Source organism: Rhinopithecus roxellana, chromosome 3, assembly GCF_007565055.1.
Source record: "Rhinopithecus roxellana isolate Shanxi Qingling chromosome 3, ASM756505v1, whole genome shotgun sequence".
Taxonomy (NCBI): Eukaryota; Metazoa; Chordata; class Mammalia; order Primates; family Cercopithecidae; genus Rhinopithecus; species Rhinopithecus roxellana.
The window spans coordinates 23,893,515-23,913,462 of NC_044551.1; the positions used below are offsets into that span (position 1 = coordinate 23,893,515).

General features: G+C 34.7%; 1 protein-coding gene across 1 annotated transcript in view; it reads right to left on the bottom strand.

Moving 5' to 3' along the window:
- Positions 1-1,803: 1,803 nt before the first annotated feature.
- Positions 1,804-19,948, bottom strand: part of SLC25A46 (solute carrier family 25 member 46) — a 29,259-nt gene continuing 11,114 nt past the window's right edge. The window contains exons 6-8 of the mRNA XM_010385972.2: positions 11,393-11,449; positions 10,151-10,208; positions 1,804-5,717 (exon numbers count right to left, since the gene is read on the bottom strand). Coding sequence (XP_010384274.1) covers positions 5,139-5,717; positions 10,151-10,208; positions 11,393-11,449 — 694 coding nt within the window. The 3' untranslated portion in view covers positions 1,804-5,138. The remainder of the gene's footprint in view (positions 5,718-10,150; positions 10,209-11,392; positions 11,450-19,948) is intronic.

A 19,948-nucleotide genomic window follows, 5' to 3' on the forward strand; every position in this document is an offset into this window, starting at 1 on the left:
AAACTACAAGGTCCCTATATTACAAAGAATTGAGACAGGTTTTTACCAACTTGGAGAAGGAAAAGGAATGCAGAGGACTGTGGAAAGACCAAACAAAAACTCTCAGAAGCCTTCCATTGTAGGCTCCAGTAAAGATTAAGCTAAGAAGCAATTTGTCAGTGAGAACATGGTGCCCCTAGCCCTTCTGTTGTATGTCCTTGTCTCTTGTAACCACTTTGGCTTAAAATCTATTGTCTTTGATGATACAGCCACCCCGTTCTTGTAATTTACTTAGAAAGTCCTTTTCTTTTTCTTTCGAACTCTTTGTGTCTTTATTTATAAAATGAGTCTCTTGTAGACATTGCACAGATATCTCATTTTAAAAAATCAATTTTGCCACTTGTTGCCTTTTATTTGAAGTACAGATGATAGACTTTTGCCATTTAGCTATTTTGTTTGTCTCTATGCTTTTTATTTCTCAATTTCTGTATCACTGTCTTTTTTTGGTATTAACTGATTTGTTTGGTAGTGTAACTTTTTTTTTTTTTTTTTTTTTTTTTTTTTTTTTTTTTTTTTTTGAGACAGAGTTTTGCTCTTGTTGCCCAGGCTGGAGTGCAATAGCGCATTCTTGGCTCACTGCAACCTCTGCCTCCCGGGTTCAAGTGACTCTCCTGCCTCAGCCTCCCTAGTAGTGTACCATTTTGTTTTCCTTCTTCCCTTTTCTGTATGTTTTTAAAGTCATTTTCTTGGTCCTACAAGGGCTACAACATCTTAAACATGTAACAACCAAGGTGAGTATCAACTTAATTTCAATAGTATACAAACACTCTGCTCCTATATATCTCCATCTCTCTCACTTTATATTGTTCTTGTCATAGATTATATTTTTACATATTGTGTATTAAAATATATTCTACTTTTATGCACTTGCCTTTTTAATTATACAGGAAAGAGAGAGGAGTTACAAACTAAAAGTACAGTAATACTGGCTTTTATACTTACCTATACAATCACATTTACCTGTGTTATTTCTTTATATGACTTCAAGTTACTGTCTATTGTCTTTTCTTTGCAGCCTGATGTACTTCCTTTATTTCTTATAAGAAAGTTCTATAATAACAAACTTCATTAGGTTTTGTTTATCTGGGAATGTCTTAATTTCGCCTTCATTCTTGATGGGTAGTTTTGCTAGATATAAAATTATTTAACCTTTTAAAGAAATTACTTATTTCCAGCATTATAAATATGTCATTTTACTCCCTTCTAGAAAGTTATGTCTGTTCTATTCTTTCTAGACCCAAGAGTCAGGTCCCACACTGGGCACCCAAGCTGCCGTTTTTAAGACCGCCATGCCACAGATCCAGAAAAGACGGGACCCAATGTAAGTCAAAGCCACAAAGCTTTCCTACCAATAAGTTGCCTTTTTCTTGATATAACATTCACATGGTTGCTGTAAACTTTCGACTGTCTTCCAGAGTCTGACAAAGTTGGTTCTGACAGTTTCTGGTTGTTTTCTTCTCTTTCCATGGAGGGATGGGAGTCTCGAGCTGCCTACTTGTCATTTTTCTGTTGTTACTCTCCTAGTTGCAAAATGCAGGACAAATCACCTCCTCTCTGTATCTATTTCATTCTTAATCAAACAGCCCAACTCCAAAACTGTCATAGGGATGTTGTGAGGAGGCTATAGAGATTTTTAAAAACTGTGTGCAAAAAAGTTTGACTTCACATATTTTTGTTGATCTTCATTTCTACCTAAAAAAATATAATTCATCTCTAACCACTAGCCTGAATAGTTCTCTCACATCAGTAGGAGAAAAACATTGGTTTTATTTCAACATTTTATTGAACTTTTCATATTACACAATTTACCCAAAACACTTAAAGTAACAGTAAGACAAACTTAAAAAAAAAGAAAAAGTCGTACAGACAAAACATCTCTAGGTGAGGCAATATGTAAATTTAATTGTCAAATCATGATTTTGTTACTCTGCTATACAACTTGGTACCATTATCACTGATACTAAATGACTCAAGAGTAAGACATTACACATTTAGTTTATATGAGAAAAAGAGATTATTTACAACCACTTGAAAGAGAAACAGAAATGCCAACAACGGTATCATTCAAATTCTAGTGCAATGTGAATTGTTACCAACAGATTTTATTTGCTTATATAAAGTTTGAAAATAATTCAAACCTGGCTACCTTATTAGAAGCTGACAAAGTAGTCTTTTCTGTTTCTAAAGATCAGTGGACAAACATCCTCCACAACCTCAGTTCATACAACAAATATAAAGCATCATTTTTTTTTTTTTCATTTCATGAACAGATATACTAGAAACACTACAGCATTTGTACTCAATAAAGTGAATGCTTTGTGCAGTTTTAACAAAGCTGCTGCTAAAAAGACAGTTGTGAGTAGTCAGGTACATCTGCCAAAGTAAGTAAGTTCTCACCTCTCCAGTTCTGTATGTTTCTGAAAACACCAGCTAAGGTATCAAATACCCATTTTCAAGTTAGCTTGTTTCTACTATTTCATATTTATAACATCTCGTGCTGAGATTTTGGAGGCTTTAATAGATAACCTTATTAACCCAGATAATTTTTTTAAGAGCCCACAAAATAAAATTGAGAATGGCATTTCAGGAAGGTCTACATACATGTATTTAGTAAGTTAATTCACAAGTTCACTTTACATAGTAAATTAATATTTACCAGTTTTTAATTGCTTTCAGTATACTTGACTCAAATTAAGAAACCCTACAATGTAAGGCAAGTGTATCACAAGCTCAGTGACCAAAATCTGGCTTATATAAGAGGACCAATGGGCCTGTGGAACATTTAATAGAATCTTTTTCATAATGCTGTTAGTTCAATTGAATTAAAAAGTATTATTTTGAGCTGTTATTATCTTAAGAAGTGTAGCCCATGGATATGTGATTTGGCACCTATGTTAAAGAAAAATAACAATTTTAAAAAGGGAAAGAGTGTATCTTATGGTTATCTCAGTCACTCTTTTCAAAATTCAGTGCAACATATTTGGCTAGCTTAAATTTAAGTGCTTGACCGTTCAAGATTTTGTTTCAACTAATTTGGAATGGTAGTAAAAAATTATTCATATTTTACTTCCTATGTTTCAATTTTAATGTTAATTTGTATTCCCTTTCTCCAAAAAGGAAAATAAGATCAACCTTACTTGTGTGTGGTTCAGCCTATCGGTCTGATAATTATTCCACAATAAAATGAATTTATGTAACTATTTTCAGCTAACTTTCAACAAATATCCTGAAATATTTAATTTTTAGCTAAATAAAGGATCCTATGGATTTTCATTAGTAAATACTTGATTCTATTCAGATTCTTTTCCAGAAATTTTTTAAACTTGAAATTTTCTGGTTTACTCTTATCTGAAACTATATTAATTGAAAGCAATTTAAATGCTATTGGTTGGACAAAGTAAACCTTAATCTAAAATATTCACCATAAAATATAAAATGTGATCAGTGGTGTTTATTTCCCCCCTCTCGGTAAATTTAAAAATGGAAAATGTAGGTGTTTGAGTAACTACACACACATACATAGGAGAGATTTGCTACCTATTACTGTTTTTACACTTTTTGGATATCACTTTTTTATTCCAACACTACTATTTGCAAAAAGTAACCATTTCTGTGACATTTAGCAAGTAAAATTTCAGTTACTATGCATTCTTGGTTGGACAATATCAGTGCAAAGTCACTGTGCTTCAGAGAGCTAAATGGTTCGTGATACAACTGTGATTATCCATGTGAAGAAATAAAACTTTAAAATGTCTAACGATACAGCAAACACATGTCATTTTACTATACAAAGTGCTTAACCTACCAAATTACATTTAGGAACAGACAAAATGTTTTTATTAAACTGATTAATTTTTTTTTGCTATTATATGTTGAAATGTACTTTTTCCCCACCCATAAAACACAAGGGCATATTTCCTTTAAGGTTTGGATTTTTCTTCAGTATTCACCTAAAGAAGTTTAAATAAAAGGTGATAAGAATAATTGCTTTTCCCTCCATGTACATCTATTTTGGAAAACAAAATTTAAAGCAAAAACTGAAAGAAAATAAAAACGGAAGGCATTATCTAGTGATGACTATATAGTAGACAAGAGGCACAAATTCCCAGATGAATTTTAATTTTGTTTCCTCTCAGACAAGCCATTCAGACATAAAAGGTAAATGAGGTTCATTTAAGTATGCAATTTGTAAATGTGGAAACAGTAGTAATTGTCATGATTTTTTATATTCTCTCTTAAGAGTGGCTCTAAAAACAGTCCGATGATTCACACAAGTAGCAAAGCAAACCAAACTCTATAAATGTATGATAAATTAAGTTGCTAGCACTGAAACACTGGGTTTGGATATGGACAAGGATGTTGTCTCTGACTTGCATCTTTTGGGTACCTTGGCTTTTGATATTTTGATGTTCAAGTAGAAAGTGCATGACTTCGTTTTATGCAATAAGGTGATGTAAGTGTAGAAAACGTGTAGGGATGAAGGAAATTCCAAGTTACATGTGTGTACATAAATGGCTTTATAAAATAAATATATATAGCCATTAAGATAGTTATATAGGGACAATGCAATTTAAAACCTTTTTACTCCTGCTTACAGATTGCCAAATCTAATCATCCCTTAAGTCTTTTTCAATAATGATGTCATTTACTTGCTTAAAGGTAAAAACCTCCCGATTGTATTAAGGACATTAACACACTACACTATATTAAGGATACTATACCAATATCAATCTAGAAGGTAAAATAAACATTTAATGAATATTTAAGTCAGATGAAATAGATTCAACTCTATAAAGTTTTTAGATTTTATAATAAAATTTTGCTTCTGCCTAGGATCATGTTTACTTCACCATGAGTGCCACACTAACTAGAATTTAATAAGTGTTATTTTTATTGAGTTTTCAAATTTGGAAGAGTTTTGATCCAAAATATGTACCTATGCCTTAAAAAACAAAGTCAAGATAATCAGCATGGGCTTTTGTACCAATTTTACTTTCCAATCCATTTTCTTCCCCAGTATTTCACTTTTATCCCTCATAACTTTATAGCAAATTATCCAGATTATATCTTCCAGACTACTCAGTGAGGGAACCTAAATCTCAAATGTTATTTTGAAGAAGTGTAGCGTAAATAATTTTGGTAATCTGTAAAACAGCTGCATGCAGTGTGTACTGTATTATAACAGCACCAAACCCTTTATAAAAACCAAACACTCCTTCCTCCTGCCTTATGGTATTGATACAGTCTCTCATTCCCTCATACTGTGTATTAATTGGAAGCACTTCATAGCCAAGGTCTGTATTGTCAATTATTGTGCGTGTTCCTTGAATGTGAAGGCGGTGCAAAACTGTTTCCAATGGGTAAAGTATAACGTCAGAACAAAGACTGGCAGCAAAGTTAGCAATAAGTTCTGGAAAATAAGCATCCAACATACTCTGCACAGGGCTAGTGCTCTCAGCTAGGTGGCTATTGTAAGTCTTTCTCTTTAGAATTAGTAGGACAAATTTCTGAATAACTGAGCTGATGATGTAATGAAGAACTCCATGAAGCACCGTAGGGAAGATCAAGGAAAGAAGCGGAAGAAGTCGTTTGCTGTGAGGCACTCCCATGCCTATCACTCTTCCAATTCCTTCTTTAACACATTCCAAAATGCCAGTATTATCTCGAATTATCTCACTCTGAAATAAAAATGAATAAGTAAAACTTAACATTTGCTTATTTTGACACAGAAAAAGGACTCTTTCTAGGTTCCTTTTAAATCCTAACGTAGTGACTGAAGAGGGAAACATCCATGATTTGCAGACTTTAACTGTTATCTAGGCATCAGATTTTTTTCAAATAAAATCTCATAAAATTGCTATCAGTGAAGTTGGGAGCTAATCTTATTGGGGTAAGGAGACTAGGGAGATATGCAGGTGTGGAAAGGCAATAACTATGTAATGCTTAAGGAGACAATATGGTGCTTATAGTTCTTAAACATGTTTAAATCCTGCCTCCATTACTTACTGACTATGCAACCACTGTCAAGCTACTTAACTTCTCCTAAGCAGAGTTTCCCATTCTACAAAAATGGAAATGACCATTATCTACTTTTCATGCACAGGGTTGTTGTGAATATCAAATGAAAAAAGGCTTGGCACTCAGGAGTCACTCAATAAATGTTAGTCTCATTATCACCTGCAATGTCTGCTTTTGTAGAATTTTGGGGATATGAATAAGAAAGTTTGATATGGATTACCAAGGTATAGACAGATAGAAAAGAACTTGCTAAAAGGCACTTTGGCTGCAGCAATGACTGCAGAAAAGCAGCAGATGAAATTTATAAGGTAGCCAGGGGCTATATCATGCCTTATAGACTGCTCTGTAGACTTTGGCTTCTAGTCACATGGGAAATAACTGGTTGATTTTAAGCAGAAGATGGACATGACATAATTTATATTTTAAAAGAATACTAGCTGTTGTGCAAAGGAGGACAAGATCAGTTGAAAAGCCAGTTCAAAAGTTACTGGAATCATCCAGTAAAGGGATGATGGTGGCTTGGACTAGAAGGTGGCCACAGAAGTAAAGTGGTTCAATTGTGCTTTTGTCCTAAAATCAAAGTCTATGGGAATTACTGGTGAATTGCATTTGGGGTATGCAAGAGAAGGGTCAAGGATAACCCCAAGGTTGTTGTACAGAGGAACTGAGGGGAACAGCATTGCCTTTTATTGAGTTGAAAAACTGCCAGAGTAGCAATCTGGTGAAGATCAAGAGTTCAGAAATGTTAAGTCAATTAACTCCAAATGGAGTTCAAAATAGAAATTACAGGAAAAAGGTACACAATGGACCTACAGATGGTTTGGACGATATCTCAACTTATGATTTTGCGAATTTATGACAGGTTTATTGGGATGTAATCCCATTGTAAGTGGAGAAGCATTGTATTATAAATGTAGGTGTCTTTAGTAAATAGATGATATTTAAAACTATGAGACTACAATGAGCTTGCCTAGCCTTCTAATCCATCTTCCTACCTCTGACCCTGACCTCCTTCCCGCTTGTTTATTTTTAATACAACAGTCAAAGAGATCCTAATAAAGATGTAAGTCAGAACACACCACCGTTCTGCTCAAACCTATCAAAGACTTTCCATCCTTCCCAAAAACAAAAGCCCAATTATTACAATGATTTACCATGTCCTATATAATCTGGTCCTCTCTTACCACTCAGGCCTCATCTCCTCTATTCCCCCCTTGCTTAGTTAGCACCAACTATAACAGCTTCCTTTCTACTTCTCAAGCATGCAAGATACAACACACATGACACAGTCCCACTTAACAGTTTTTGCACTTGCTTTCCCTCTAAATAATACTCAACATTTGCTTTTTTTGTGCTTAGCGCCAACCATATCGGCATCCTTCCTACTTCTCAAGCATGTATGACACAACCCACATGACACAGTCCCGTGTAAGGGCATTTGCACTTGCCTTCCCTTAGAATATTTTCACAAATATCCATGTTGATCTTTACACAAATGTCACCTTCTCAGTGAGGCCTTTACTTATCTTCTTAAAAAAATATTAACTGCCCCCCCACCCATTACACATCCTATTTGCCTTCCTTGCTTTATTTTTGCTCTCTTTAGCAGTTAATCACCATGAAATATACCTTATATTTAGTTGTTTATGTCTACTTTCCCCATAAAAATATAAGTGCTATGAGAGCAGAGCAATTTGTTTTTGTTTGCTGTTGTATCCCCAGGGTCTATCACAGTACGTGACACAGGCAAGTACTCAATAAATAGTTGATGAATTTTTTTTTCCTTTAAAGTTTAGCAGTTAAGGAAGATAATCTGAAAGGTAAAGTGATGTAATTAAAACCTTTATTTAAAACTATAATAAGTCTGAAGTTGATTTTAGGGAATATGAGTCAATATGAATCCTTAATCAGTAAAAGGATATATAAGCATTGCAACTTAAAAACAATCTTGTATGAGTACACAGAATTGACTTTTAAAATGCAGGGACTAGTATAAGGATTTTTTTTTTTTTTTTTTTTTTTTTTTTTTTGTAAGACAGAGCCTCACTCTGTCACCCAGGCTAGAGTACAGTGGTGTGATTTCGGCTCACTGAAACCTCTGCCTCCCAGGTTCAAGCTATTCTTCCACCTCAGCCTCCCGAATAGCTAGGACAACAGGTGCCTACCACCATGCCCGGCTAATTTTTGTATTTTTAGTAGAGATGGGATTTCACTTTGCTGGCCAGGCTGGTCTCGAACTCCTGACCTCAAGATCCACCCACCTAGGCCTCTAGGATTCTTAATGAAGAAATAGATCACTACAAAGTTCATGATGACTGGGTAATTATGAAGAATGAAAGAAATGTAAAAATAAAATCTTTCCTAAAATAAAAACTAAAGTTTTGAGTCTTTAGTGTGAAGATAACACTAGTATCATTAATATATTGCCAGGGAGAAGAGTTTCTAAAGGAAGTTAATTTTTAGAGGGACAGATGAGATTATTTTTATAAGTTGAGTCTGAAGATTTAACTCACATAAGATTAGAACTAAAGTGATTCCTGTGAATAAATTAGCTCTTTCAGAATAATGAGTATAGGATAAAAAAACAGAGGGTCAAGAATTGAGCCTTAAGGTATAACAGAAGAGATGGCAAAGGAGTTATTGAAAAAAGATGTTCAAGAGAGAGAAATCTGAAGAAAAAAGAGTTCTAGAAAAGCAGACAAAAGAAATCATAAGGCGTTAGCAGGTGGAACCTGAAGCAGGAAACAAGAGGTAAATACTGGGTTAAAAAAAACACACACACAGAACAAACCCTATCACATAGTGAGCCGGGCACTTACATAAATAACTCATTCAATGTTACACCTCAGTTATTAAAATACTATTCACAATTTATGGATAAGAAAATTATAAAGGTAAGAAATCTGTCTAAAGTCCCAGGTCTAATTTAAGCAGAGAAATGTGATAATGGGTCTGTCTCAAGCTAAAAGTTGTTTTCCCCAATAAATCATTCTGCTTAGTTGTTTTTCCTTAAATAATTACTTTCCTGCCATTTTTCCCTTATCTTTAAAATGAGGCTATCTCATACAAGTGACAACTCTGTAAATTCTATAGCACCATACAAAAATTGTATCATTTATTTAACACAATGCCAAATGCAAGGGGAAGGAGGGAAAGTATTATTTGGGTCGTAAGACATTAACTTCAGTTAACTGAAGTTAGTTCTAACAGAAATAATAATAATAATAACAATAATAATAATAATAATAATAATAATAATAATAAATAAATCAAAGATGAATGATACAGCCAGAAAAGAAACAAGGTAGAAAAGAGTAATTAGAAGAGCAAAGGCTGATCCAGTGGGAGTTTCTACAGAGAGGGCACTCACATATACTAGAGAAAAGAATACGCTAGAGGATCTGATGTGGAAATAGAAGACATGTGTAAAAATAGTGGGATTTTGTATACAGGTGAAGTAAAAACTACCTTCATCTTACAGTTTTAAGTGTAGGAAGGAGGGTAAGACATTTAATTAAATGTACTTGAAGCGCCACCATGTGGTTAGGAATAGTAACACAAGCAAACAGAATTTAAAGTGCTAGCAGAAAATTGCTTCAGCTTTGTAGTATTTACCACACCCAATAGTATCAAATGTTACTTAAAGGCATATTTAAAAAGAATCCTGTCAGTAAACTACCTGTGGGGACAACCTGCTTCCTGTTTGGATGATTATCCAACATGTTTATTCTCAGGTAATTTTTAATTTACTGTCCAATTATAAGCCATAACCATCTGAGTTGTATGTAAGGGCCTTAAAAAGTTTATAGATTCTTTGTTTTCAGAGCAAGTTATAGGCTGTGTTCTGAGATGTCTAAATGAAGAGTATAGTTGCCTACGGAAAGGACAAAAATAATTAAAACTAGCAGTGTGACTTAAGATTGCAATGGAAATATACAGACAAGCAATGTGTGATATAACTGTGATATTTATAAAATAAACATTTTTAGGCATAGTCTTAAAATTTTCTGCTGAAACATTAGATATATACAATATACTGAATAGTCCAAAAACTATTCTTAATAAAAAGAATGACAGTAAAAAAAAAGCTCACCTGCACTGTTTCAATCAGACTTGCTGAATAAAAAGGCATTGCCACCACATAAGTTAGGCTATAGAAATTAAAACAAATTTATCAGTATACTGAAACAAGATGCTTATACGAATTTTTTTAATATCTGCTTTAATATGTCAACATAATTTATAGTCAAGCTAGAATAATCTTTTTAACGTTTTCAACTATTAATACCTATAGCCTAAAAATTCTAACTTCAGAAACCTGTAACATAGGATGCTTTATTCAACAGAAATGAAAAAATCAAATGACAAAACAAGGACAGCCTGCAATGAAAATAGATTGGACTTCTACCTACACATAGCTAATGCAGCCTATAAATCTAAAACTTAAAATTTAGGATGAAGGATCCGTTCCATAGTTTGCCTTTTTAATGATATTTGAGCAAGTAAACTTTTCTGTTACTATCCTCTTATATCAATTCCCAGATTTCCCATCCAGCAGAGGTAGGCCAGTCTTCAAATGGTGAGTGAAGTCCCCTTTTATTATTAAAAAAACAACATTATACAGCTTTGCAAAGTTGTTTTCTATCACCAATATTTAGACATAGTAATATTACAACTTTGCAAGCCTGCAAAATATAGTTATTCAAAATAATATCAAGGTGGGACTTACCTAACCCTTATGGGCCAGGTCCTGGCAAGTAGTGGTTTTCAAGGTGAATGGAACATCACTAAGTAATAATGTGCTGGAATGTCCCATTGAGGGAGCCAGCAAGCTGGGGGATTTCCAATTCACAATCTTCAAAAAAAAAATTAAAAAGTGAAGAATAAAATTCTAATCTACAAAAATGGTTACCGTTGTAAAATCACTAAGTGCCTTTAGGACTACATTTCAATGTCACTAAGGTTTTTTGGGTTTGCTCATCACCATACAAATACATTTCTATCTCTGATTAACAATAAAATAGTTATACTTTCCTTGAAAATCCAGGTTAAATAAATTGAAGACTCATGCTAACTTCCTAAGAATACATACACAAAATTAGTCTGTGATTCCAGCCTTTCAAATTAGTAAGATTTATTTTAAAGATAATATATATTTCAAGATTTATTCCTAAACTCTGTTACTTGTCCTTTGAAGTTCTAGTCCCACAAACATTTCACTGCTTCACTGCTCTAATTTCCTTGTTTACAGTTATTTAATAAGATTTGTTTCCAGTTCTAATACTATAAAAATTAGTGAAAATGTCCAATAAAAATGCCATTTTTTGATACTTACGATTTCAGTAGAAGGTGTTCTCCTATTTGTTTAGGACTCCATTTATGTAAAACCTCCCTAAAACATAAAAATAAACTTAAAAGCCATGTTACTTAAAACATCTGGAATTAGTGCAATTTTCAAAACAGTAATCAACTTCTAATTTTTTTTTAATCTGTAGGAGAAATATATTCTAATGGTGAACATTTTCTTTTCTGGAACACAGTGTAAACAACTGTGATGGTTTAAGAGAAAAAAAATACAAGGTGTTTTCGTATGTGCTGATAGAAGGGTCTGGCAGAGAAGCAAGAGGCACAATTGATTATGAAAGTAAACATGAGAAAGTGAAGAAAATTAAGATGATAGGTTAAAAGAAAGAGAATAGATATGGAAACAAAGAACAGGATTTTAAAAGGCTTTACAAATTATATAAGAATGGGAATTGTTTTTAAAAATTAAGTAACTCTAATGCAGGCTGACACATTACATTTATGTAGTACCTAATTTCCGAAGGATCTTTACTTAGTACAATTATATAATTTTGTGACCATTATATTCTATTATCTTTGTGAGCACCTACTAAATGCCATTACTATGCAAAGTGCTTTGCATGAACTATTTCTAATCTTCATAATAACCCTATTTTCTCCATTTCATAGATGAGGAGATAGGATCAGAGGGGATTAATAACTTACCCAAACCCAAGTAACCAGTTACTGTGGAACTGTGTTCTAAACCTCTGTACTCTCTGTCTGTACTGCCTCTCATCTTATTTGATACAAAGAAGAATCTTGTGAGATAAGCAGAGGAGATATTGTCACACTTGTCTTACTGATGAGAAAAATCAGGGTCAAAAAGATCACAGGGAAATAAATGTTCAAAGGAAACAGGCAAAATGCCAGGTCTGGAACCAAGGTCTAGGATTGCGTGCATTCTGTCTGCTAGTTTGGTTACTTCTGGAAAACAAGAAAAGAAAGAAAAAAAAAGGAAGAAAAAAAAAAAAAAAAAAGAAAGAAGGAAGGAAGGAAGGGAGGGAGGGAGGGAGGGAGGGAGGCAAGCTGAAATGAAATAGAACCAAAGGGGAAAAAAGGGAGTAAGTTCTATCAAGAGAAAAGTCCAAAAAGAGTCAAGATTACAGAGAGTAAAAAAAAAAAAAAAAAAGAAAAATGTAAATAAGAAGAAAAAAATGAAAAGGCAGCGGAGATAGGAGAAAAATGAAAAGAAAAAGAGAGAGAGAGAAAAAAAGCAGACAGGGAAATGCAAAATAAAGATAAGACTTGCTACCACCAGTTCCTCTGATGGAATTGGTACTCATTCCATCATGGCTACAACAGGACTCTAGAAAAATGTTTTCTATTTCAAATGACTGAATTTGAAAAACAACAGCATACAAAGGAGTACATACATCAGAGACTTTCAGACAATAGAACAACTACCCCTGATTTCTAAGACCTTAGAGCATCTGCTGGGCCAAACTCTGATTAAATTACTATTAGCATATTTATTTGGCTTGAACAACACAATGTAGCTGAAATCATATTATTCAATGATTAAGTCAAAAAATATAAAAAATAGATTAGGCCTCCCATCTTATGGAAAGTTACTTTATGATTATAAAACAAAATATGTTACATGCTTTGTAAATCATCTTGGCACAGCTAATACTCATGAACTCAGAAAGTATTACCACAGTTTATGATGACATCAGTTTTAAGTATAAAATTGTGGTAAACATTAAGGACTGGATAGCCTCCCCTTTAAATACAACTGTCAATTCTGAGTTACCTCCCCTTTGATGACTACTGCTAATTATTAAGATCATTAAGATAAAAAAAAAGGAGATTTAAAACCAAGTATTTAAAAAATGTTTTTGGGACTCTTCCTCGTATCTGTTCTCTACTACTTTATAAAATGGGTAAAATTTACTGTTACAGCTCTAGAAATTTAAAAAAGCTACTTAAAAGTTTCGGTTGAGGGTAAATGTAAAATCTTGTCATTAAACTTTTGTATAATTCATTATCAAATACCAAATATATAAATATATCTAAATGAACTATTTTCAAGCAAAAAATGCCCTCGCTAATGAGCAAAAAAAAAAAATCAATAAAATTTATTCGAGTACCTTGCTTTTCTCAAAACAGTCTAGTTTTTCATTTAACAGTTCAAAATACATACTTCTATGCATAATCAACACAAAAAGCAATAAAATTCTAAAATAACTCTAATTTAGCAGTCTTAAATTTTCAAATGGTCAAATAGCTATCCTCATTAAAAAAAACAAAACAAAACAAAAAAACTTCCTCCAACCTACCCTAAACCTCTCATCTTCCAGTTACCACTCTTCATCAATCCTAGTCAGAGCCAACATTCTAAACTTGCTGTTTCCACATCCGTACTTTCCCATTCATCTCTGAACCCACTTCAGATTGCTTTTGAACAAAAACAGCTCTTGCCAAAGTCTCCAATAATCTCCATGTCATTAAATCTGATGGACGTTTTTAAGTCTCTACCTTATTTGACATTTCAGCAGCCATCAGAGCCTCGTGTTCTTCTCTCCTTGAAGCACTCTTTGCCCCTGTACTCCACTAGCCCATTCTCTGTTGGTTTTTATCCTCCCTTCTTCTGGTCTCTCCTGACTCCTTTTCAGGATCACCTTTCTTTTTTATTTTTATTTTTTTATTTTTTCTTTTATTTCAACAGTTTTGGGGATACAGGCGGTTTTCAGTTACATGGATAAGTTCCTTAGTGGTGACTTTTGAGATTTTGGTGCACCTGTCACTGGGACAGTGTACACTGTACCCTATAGATAGTCTTATCCTTCAACCTCCTCCTCCCTAGTCCCCAAAGTCCATTATATCATTCTATGGCTTTGCATCCCTGTAGTTTAGCTCCCACTTATAAGTGAGAAAAATACTATTTACTTAAAAATAAAATTTCATAAGTGATCTGTTTTGAAAATATTCTTTTTTTTAATTATTATTATACTTTAAGTTTTAGGGTACATGTGCATAATGTGCAGGTTTGTTACATATGTATACTTGTGCCTTGTTGGTGTGCTGCACCCATCAACTCGTCAGCACCCATCAATTCGTCATTTATATCAGGTTGCATTTATATCCCAATGCAATCCCTCCCCCCTCCCCCCTCCCCATGATAGGCCCCGGTGTGTGATGTTCCCCTTCCCGAGTCCAAGTCATCTCATTGTTCAGTTCCCACCTATGAGTGAGAACATGCGGTGTTTGGTTTTCTGTTCCTGTGATAGTTTGCTAAGAATGATGGTTTCCAGCTGCATCCATGTCCCTACAAAGGATGCAAACTCATCCTTTTTTATGGCTGCATAGTATTCCATGGTGTATATGTGCCACATTTTCTTAATCCAGTCTGTCACTGATGGACATTTGGGTTGATTCCAAGTCTTTGCTGTTGTGAATAGTGCCGCAATAAACATACGTGTGCATGTGTCTTTAAAGCAGCATGATTTATAATCCTTTGGGTATATACCCAGTAGTGGGATGGCTGGGTCATATGGTACATCTAGTTCTAGATCCTTGAGGAATTGCCATACTGTTTTCCATAATGGTTGAACTAGTTTACAATCCCACCAACAGTGTAAAAGTGTTCCTATTTCTCCACATCCTCTCCAGCACCTGTTGTTTCCTGACCTTTTAATGATTGCCATTCTAACTGGTGTGAGATGGTACCTCATTGTGGTTTTGATGTGCATTTCTCTGATAGTGAGTGATTATGACCAGTTTTTCATGTGTCTGTTGGCTGTATGAATGTCTTCTTTTGAGAAATGTCTGTTCATATCCTTTGCCCACTTTTTGATGGGGTTGTTTGTTTTTTTCTTGTATATTTGTTTGAGTTCTTTGTAGGTTCTGGATATTAGCCCTTTGTCAGATGAGTAGATTGCAAAAATTTTCTCCCATTCTGTAGGTTGCCTGTTCACTCTGATGGTAGTTTCTTTTGCTGTGCAGAAGCTCTTTAGTTTAATTAGATCCCATTTGTCAATTTTGGCTTTTGCTGCTGTTGCTTTTGGTGTTTTAGACATGAAGTCCTTGCCCATGCCTATGTCCTGAATGGTACTACCTAGGTTTTCTTCTAGGGTTTTTATGGTATTAGGTCTAACATTTAAGTCTCTAATCTATCTTGAATTAATTTTCGTATAAGGAGTAAGGAAAGGATCCAGTTTCAGCTTTCTACTTACGGCTAGCCAATTTTCCCAGCACCATTTCTTAAATAGGGAATCCTTTCCCCATTTCTTGTTTCTCTCAGGTTTGTCAAAGATCAGATGGCTGTAGATGTGTGAAGTTGAATCCCTGAATAGACCAATAGTAGGCTCTGAAATTGAGGCAATAATTAATAGCCTACCAACCAAAAAAAGTCCAGGACCAGATGGATTCACAGCTGAATTCTACCAGAGGTACAAGGAGGAGCTGGTACCATTCCTTCTGAAACTATTCCAATCAATAGAAAAAGAGGGAATCCTCCCTAGCTCATTTTATGAGGCCAACATCATCCTGATACCAAAGCCTGGCAGAGACACAACAAAAAAAGAGAATTTTAGACCAATATCCCTGATGAACATCGATGCAAAAATCCTCAATAAAATACTGGCAAACCGGATTCAGCAGCACATCAAAAAGCTTATCCACCATGATCAAGTGGGATTCATCCCTGGGATGCAAGGCTGGTTCAACATATATAAATCAATAAACGTAATCCAGCATATAAACAGAACCAAAGACAAGAACCACATGATTATCTCAACAGATGCAGAAAAGGCTTTTGACAAAATTCAACAGCCCTTCATGCTAAAAACGCTCAATAAATTCGGCATTGATGGAACATACCTCAAAATAATAAGAGCTATTTATGACAAACCCACAGCCAATATCATACTGAATGGGCAAAAACTGGAAAAATTCCCTTTGAAAACTGGCACAAGACAGGAATGCCCTCTCTCACCACTCCTATTCAACATAGTGTTGGAAGTTCTGGCTCGGGCAATCAGGCAAGAGAAAGAAATCAAGGGTATTCAGTTAGGAAAAGAAGAAGTCAAATTGTCCCTGTTTGCAGATGACAGATTGTATATTTAGAAAACCCCATCGTCTCAGCCCAAAATCTCCTTAAGCTGATAAGCAACTTCAGCAAAGTCTCAGGATACAAAATTAATGTGCAAAAATCACAAGCATTCTTATACACCAGTAACAGACAAACAGAGAGCCAAATCATGAATGAACTTCCATTCACAATTGCTTCAAAGAGAATAAAATAGGAATCCAACTTACAAGGGATGTCAAGGACCTCTTCAAGGAGAACTACAAACCACTGCTCAGTGAAATCAAAGAGGACACAAACAAATGGAAGAACATACCATGCTCATGGATAGGAAGAATCAATATCATGAAAATGGCCATACTGCCCAAGGTTATTTATAGATTCAATGCCATCCCCATCGAGCTACCAATGAGTTTCTTCACAGAATTGGAAAAAACGGCTTTAAAGTTCATATGGAACCAAAAAAGAGCCCGCATTGCCAAGACAATCCTAAGTCAAAAGAACAAAGCAGGAGGCATCACGCTACCTGACTTCAAACTATACTACAAGGCTACAGTAACCAAAACAGCATGGTACTGGTACCAAAACAGAGATATAGACCAATGGAACAGAACAGAGTCCTCAGAAGGATCACCTTTCTTAACCCAGTCACACCTTGTTGGAGTTCCTAAGGTTCAGGCCCTCTTCCACCATATGGTACCCTTCTTCCCTAGGGACCCTCATATCTAGGGTTAGAACTACAAAATCTCCAAAATTAATTTACCTTCAGTTAAGAATGCATTATATGGTAGCCCCATATCATGTGCCTACTCCATGTGGATATGATAAAAGAACTGAAAATGTACTTGTCCTAAAGTCCAACTTAAAATCTTTCTTTTCTACTTGAACTCTTTCAGTGTTCCCTACTGAGGAACTGTTAATCAGAAAGGAAATCTACTGAATTTGAGGACGATTTCATTGTGTTTAAAATAACATGTGTTTAAAATAAGCAAATTCAGAGGGAACTGTTGGAGGAAGACTACAAGATGTTTACAGTGGTATAACCACAAATGTGTGATGAGTCAAAACTAAGTTGGAGTTGAACCAAATGGGTTTTGTGAGAGACTGAACCACACAGGTGGCCTTGGTTACAGGAACTCCTACCCGACGTTAACAGTATGAAAAAAGCCACATGTAAATTAAGTAAAGGGTACTGTGGGGTAGAACGACACATGGTTTAACTCACTCCAACTGGGGGAGAGGATTGGGAAGGGTTTAGCAGTAGATAAAGAGATCACACATGATGATCCTGGGTAATAAATAATTTGTTAAAAAGTAATACTACTGAGAAATTATAAATTTGCTGATTTAATGAACACTAGAGATCTGCTGTTTTTCTCTCTGATTTGATCATAAACTTTATAAAAAAACTAAATGTTGGCATATCTATAGTATCTCCCCTGTTCTACCTAGTAATTGTTATGCAATTAAAAAACCCTAGGCTAGGAGACCTCAGAGCTCATCCTCCTTATGTAGTAGCTTCTGTGAACTACTTTTAGTTAATGTTTAGTGACCTTGTTTGCCACAACTCTGCCTTCTTCCCATTAATAGGAAAGGTCAAATCTGCCCAAAGAAGAATAAATAATTTTTTAAAAGATATTCACACTACACTTCAAAAAACAGCTTCATTTGACAACTAGTTACACAAGCCCAAATACAAGAAGTCATCCTTGATACTGCCTTCTCTCTCATTTACCATTCCTAAAGCATCACCAAATTCCCTCAATTTGACCTAAGTATATTTCAAAACTATCCACTTACCTCTATCTCAAAAGATACTACCCTGATCTTAGCCACTATCATTTCTCACCTTTATTATTGAAATAGAATACTAAGATGTCTCCTTTTATTCACTTCGGTCCCCAGGCAACCTTTTCATCTACAGTTACAATGACCCTTTGAAAACAAATCTGATGTCACTGACCTTACTGAACCTCTTCAATATTCTTATAATGGCCTGCAGGGCCACACATGTTCTGGCTCCCACCTGCTCTGTACCTTACCCCTGGCCAGAGCTCCAGCCATGTTGAGCCTTCTCTCAGTTACACTTGAATTCTCTATGCTCCCCCACTGCAACAGCATTTTTATACAAATTGGTATGTACCTCTTAATTACCACTCTGATCTACCTTAAGTGTCATGTTACTAGGGGCACTTTCTAGCCCTTTAATACTTTCATAGAACTATATTCTTTTCTTTCAGAAAACAAATTTCAATTTGCAATTATTCATTAATGGAATTATTGTTCTTAGTGAATGTACTTTTATTAGATTCTGAGCTTCCTGGCAACAGTTACCTTTTGTTTCCTTTCCTCATTGTAAACCGGTTTTTAGCATAGAACCTGGCACATAGTAAGTACTCAGGAAATGTTAGCTAAGTAAATGAATGAATTAATGAGTGGGGCTTATCACCAAAATTATCCAAGTAGAACAATGCAATAGAGGTTACTATTTTGTCTTCTTTAGAAAGATTCAAAATGATGAAAATATATTCCCACTCAGTTGACATGTCTGTCTACTAAGAAAGTTAGATGATAAAATTTTATAAAGTCCTATGCCTTCCTATTCCTATTTTTTTCTTCCCTGTAACCTGAAATTAACGTTATTCCTTCATCTCTGCTTTAGAGAGGCAACATTACTTGCCTAAGGTCCCAGAAATAAAAAGTGAAATAGTCAGGACCTGAACCAATAGTGTTCCGGTTGCAAATACAGTCAACCCTTCATACCCATGGGTTCCACATACATGGATTCAGGCAACTGTGGATTTAAAATATTTATTTATAAAAGGGATAGTTGCATCTGTACTGAATGTGTACCGAGTTTCTTTTTTTTTCTTGTCATTATTCCCTAAACAATACACAACAACAACTATTTACATGGCATTTACATTGTATTTGGTATTATAGGGAATCAAGAAATGATTTAAAGTATACAGGAGGTTGTGCACGGGTTGTATGCAAATACAACACCATTTTATAAAAGGGACTTCAGCATCTCTGGATTTTGGTATCCACTGGGGATGCTGGAATCAATCCCCCAGAGATACAAGGAACAACTGCATTGAATTTTTTTCACTCTACCAAATGGAATTTCCTGCATTTTTGTTAATTTTCTATAGAACTGTTTGTTAGAGAATTTCAAGAATATTTGACTATAAGTACTAACTTGAGATCTTATCTAGTGATATAAAAGCAATAAAGTGAATAGTTAGCCAAACAAAGAAATACAGATTTTTAAAGAATAAAACAAGAAACTCAGCTACCCAAATGTTGCTGACCTTTCTAATGTTTGTTTTGTTTCAAACCTTTTAGCAAAGTTTTATTTAAGGAACTTCAAGACTATGAGGTCCTTCAAAAGAAATCACATTGGAAAAAAGCTTAATATCATTTTCTCTTGCTTTCATTTCCTTCCCTATAAGGACTAAATCCCAACATTGGGCATATGTGTTACACTAGTAGCTATGCCTTCAACTATCTCAC